Source organism: Curcuma longa, chromosome 5, assembly GCF_044706935.1.
Source record: "Curcuma longa cultivar G26 ecotype Majalengka, Jawa Barat chromosome 5, ITB_CL_G26_1.1, whole genome shotgun sequence".
Lineage (NCBI taxonomy): Eukaryota > Viridiplantae > Streptophyta > Magnoliopsida > Zingiberales > Zingiberaceae > Curcuma > Curcuma longa.
The window spans coordinates 12071396-12074203 of NC_133865.1; the positions used below are offsets into that span (position 1 = coordinate 12071396).

Sequence of the window (2808 nt, forward strand, 5' to 3'; positions counted from 1 at the left end):
ATCACGGGTAATCATGGGCTTCTGTGTCTCACAGACACCAAGTTATCTACAGTGTGAACTAAGAGGACTTTATTGCAAATTTACCTATTGCAATCATTTGACCAAATCATGATTTCTTATTTCTTAAATGTTTACATATAAAAGACCTAGTCTTTTCAGTATACTTCCTAACATTCGGCAGGCACCCAACCGAGCAGCTCAGGGTCGCCATTACCTCTTGCCCGTTCGACCAGTGGGGCCTGGATATAGTTGGACCATTGCCGATGGAGCCACAACAGAAGAAGTTCCTGTTGGTAGCCGTGGACTACTTTTCTAAATGGGTGGAAGCCGAAGCCTTAGCCCGCATCACCGAAGGAGCCGTCATGAAGTTCTTGTGGGGAAACATCATCTGTCGGTACGGTATTCCCTATCGCCTGGTATCGGATAACGGTAGGCAGTTTGCAGGGAAGAAGCTTCGAGAATGGTGTCAAGGACTCTCCATCCTATAAGCCTTTACATCTGTTGCTTATCCACAAGCTAATGGTCAAGCCGAAGTCATCAATCGGGAAATCATCAAGGGGTTGGAGAAGAAACTAGATCATGAAGGAGGTAGCTGGGTAGACGAGCTTCCTTCTGTTCTTGTGGTCATACCGTACCACTCCTCGGGAAAGTACAGGTATGACGCCTTTTCACTTGGTCTATGGTGGAGGAGCAGTGGTCCCTATAGAAGTAGGGGTCCAGTCAGATCAGCGGCAACAATACGGTGAAGATAATGGGGACAAACAGCTTCTGGAAGTAGCACATCTGGTCTCCGAGGACAGAGACAAAGCCGCAACGCGATTAACGGCATATCGGCAACGAATGTGCTGCATTTACGAAGAAAGGTCATCTCCCGCATATTCCAAGTCGGCGACTTGTATGGAAGCGAGCCAAGCCCGTCGGAGACGTCGACAAATTGGAACCACCTTGGGAAGGACCATACCAGATCACCAAGAAGACAAGTACTGGTTCCTACTACCTTGCTGACGCTGCTGACAAGGAATTGAAGAGACCGTGGAATGCCTTATACCTGCGCCCCTATAGAACTTGATGACTGGATGGATCACCCCTTGTTAAATCCCCCTTCTTGTACTGCTACATGGACATCACTAATGGCCAGATTCCTATTTCAGGTCATTCCCGAGTTTGAAAACCATCTAGATCCTTCCTACAGATTCTGGTGATCTCGGATCACTAGCTCCATCGACCTTACTCCCTTCGGCTCGGACATAGCCAAGGTTGAGCACAATTCTGGTGATCTCGGATCACTAGCTCCATCGGCAATACTCCCTCCGGCTCGGACATAGCCAAGGTTGAGCACAATTCTGGTGATCTCTGGTGATCTCGGATCACTAACTCCATCGGCTTTACTCCCTTCGGCTCGGACATAGCCAAGGTTGAGCACAATTCTGGTGATCTCGGATCACTAGCTCCATCGGCTTTACTCCCTTCGGCTCGGACATAGCCAAGGTTGAGCACAATTCTGGTGATCTCGGATCACACTAGCTCCCTTCGGCTCGGACATAGCCAAGGTTGAGCACAATTCTTCGGATCACTAACTCCATCGGGACATCGGACATAGCCAAGGTTGAGCACAATTCTGGTGATCTCGGATCACTAGCTCCATCGGCAATACTCCCTTCGGCTCGGACATAGCCAAGGTTGAGCACAATTCTGGTGATCTCGGATCACTAGCTCCATCGGCATACTCCCTTCGGCTCGGACATAGCCAAGGTTGAGCACAACTCTGGTGATCTCGGATCACTAGCTCCATCGGCCATACTCCCTTCGGCTCGGACATAGCCAAGGTTGAGCACAATTCTGGTGATCTCGGATCACTAGCTCCATCATCCTCGGCTCGGACATACTCCCTTCGGCTCGGACATAGCCAAGGTTGAGCACAATTCTGGTGATCTCGGATCACTAGCTCCATCGGCTCTACTCCCTTCGGCTCGGACATAGCCAAGGTTGAGCACAATTCTAGTGATCTCGGATCACTAGCTCCATCGGCTCTACTCCCTTCGGCTCGGACATAGCCAAGGTTGAGCACAATTCTGGTGATCTCGGATCACTAGCTCCATCGGCTATACTCCCTTCGGCTCGGACATAGCCAAGGTTGAGCACAATTCTGGTGATCTCGGATCACTAGATCTATCGGCTATACTCCCTTCGGCTCGGACATGGCCAAGGTCAAGACAACTCGGTGATCTCGGATCACTAGCTCCATCGGCCATACTCCCTTCGGCTCGGACATAGCCAAGGTTGAGCACAATTCTGGTGATCTCGGATCACTAACTCCATCGGCTCTACTCCCTTCGGCTCGGACATAGCCAAGGTTGAGCACAATTCTGGTGATCTCGGATCACTAACTCCATCGGCTTTACTCCCTTCGACTCGGACATAGCCAAGGTTGAGCACTACTCCCTTCGGCTCGGACATAGCCAAGGTTGAGCATAATTCTGGTGATCTCGGATCACTAGCTCCATCGGCTTTACTCCCTTCGGCTCGGACATAGCCAAGGTTGAGCATAATTCTGGTGATCTCGGATCACTAACTCCATCGGCTTTACTCCCTTCGGCTCGGACATAGCCAAGGTTGAGCACAATTCTAGTGATCTCGGATCACTAGCTCCATCGGCTTTACTCCCTTCGGCTCGGACATAGCCAAGGTTGAGCACAATTCTGGTGAACTTTCGGACCACTAGCTCCATCGGTCTTCACCCTCTTCGGCTCGGACATAGCCAAGGTTCGAGCACAATTCTGGTGATCTCGGATCACTAGCTCCATCGGC

General features: G+C 50.6%; 1 protein-coding gene across 1 annotated transcript; it reads left to right on the forward strand.

The window, feature by feature from the left end:
• The first annotated feature begins 263 nt into the window (after positions 1–263).
• On the forward strand, positions 264–1069 carry LOC141829895 (uncharacterized). The gene is made up of 3 exons (XM_074717373.1): positions 264–429; positions 517–719; positions 860–1069. The coding sequence occupies exons 1-3, from the start codon at positions 264–266 to the stop codon at positions 1067–1069; spliced, it is 579 nt and encodes a 192-aa protein (XP_074573474.1).
• The last annotated feature ends 1739 nt before the right edge of the window (positions 1070–2808 follow it).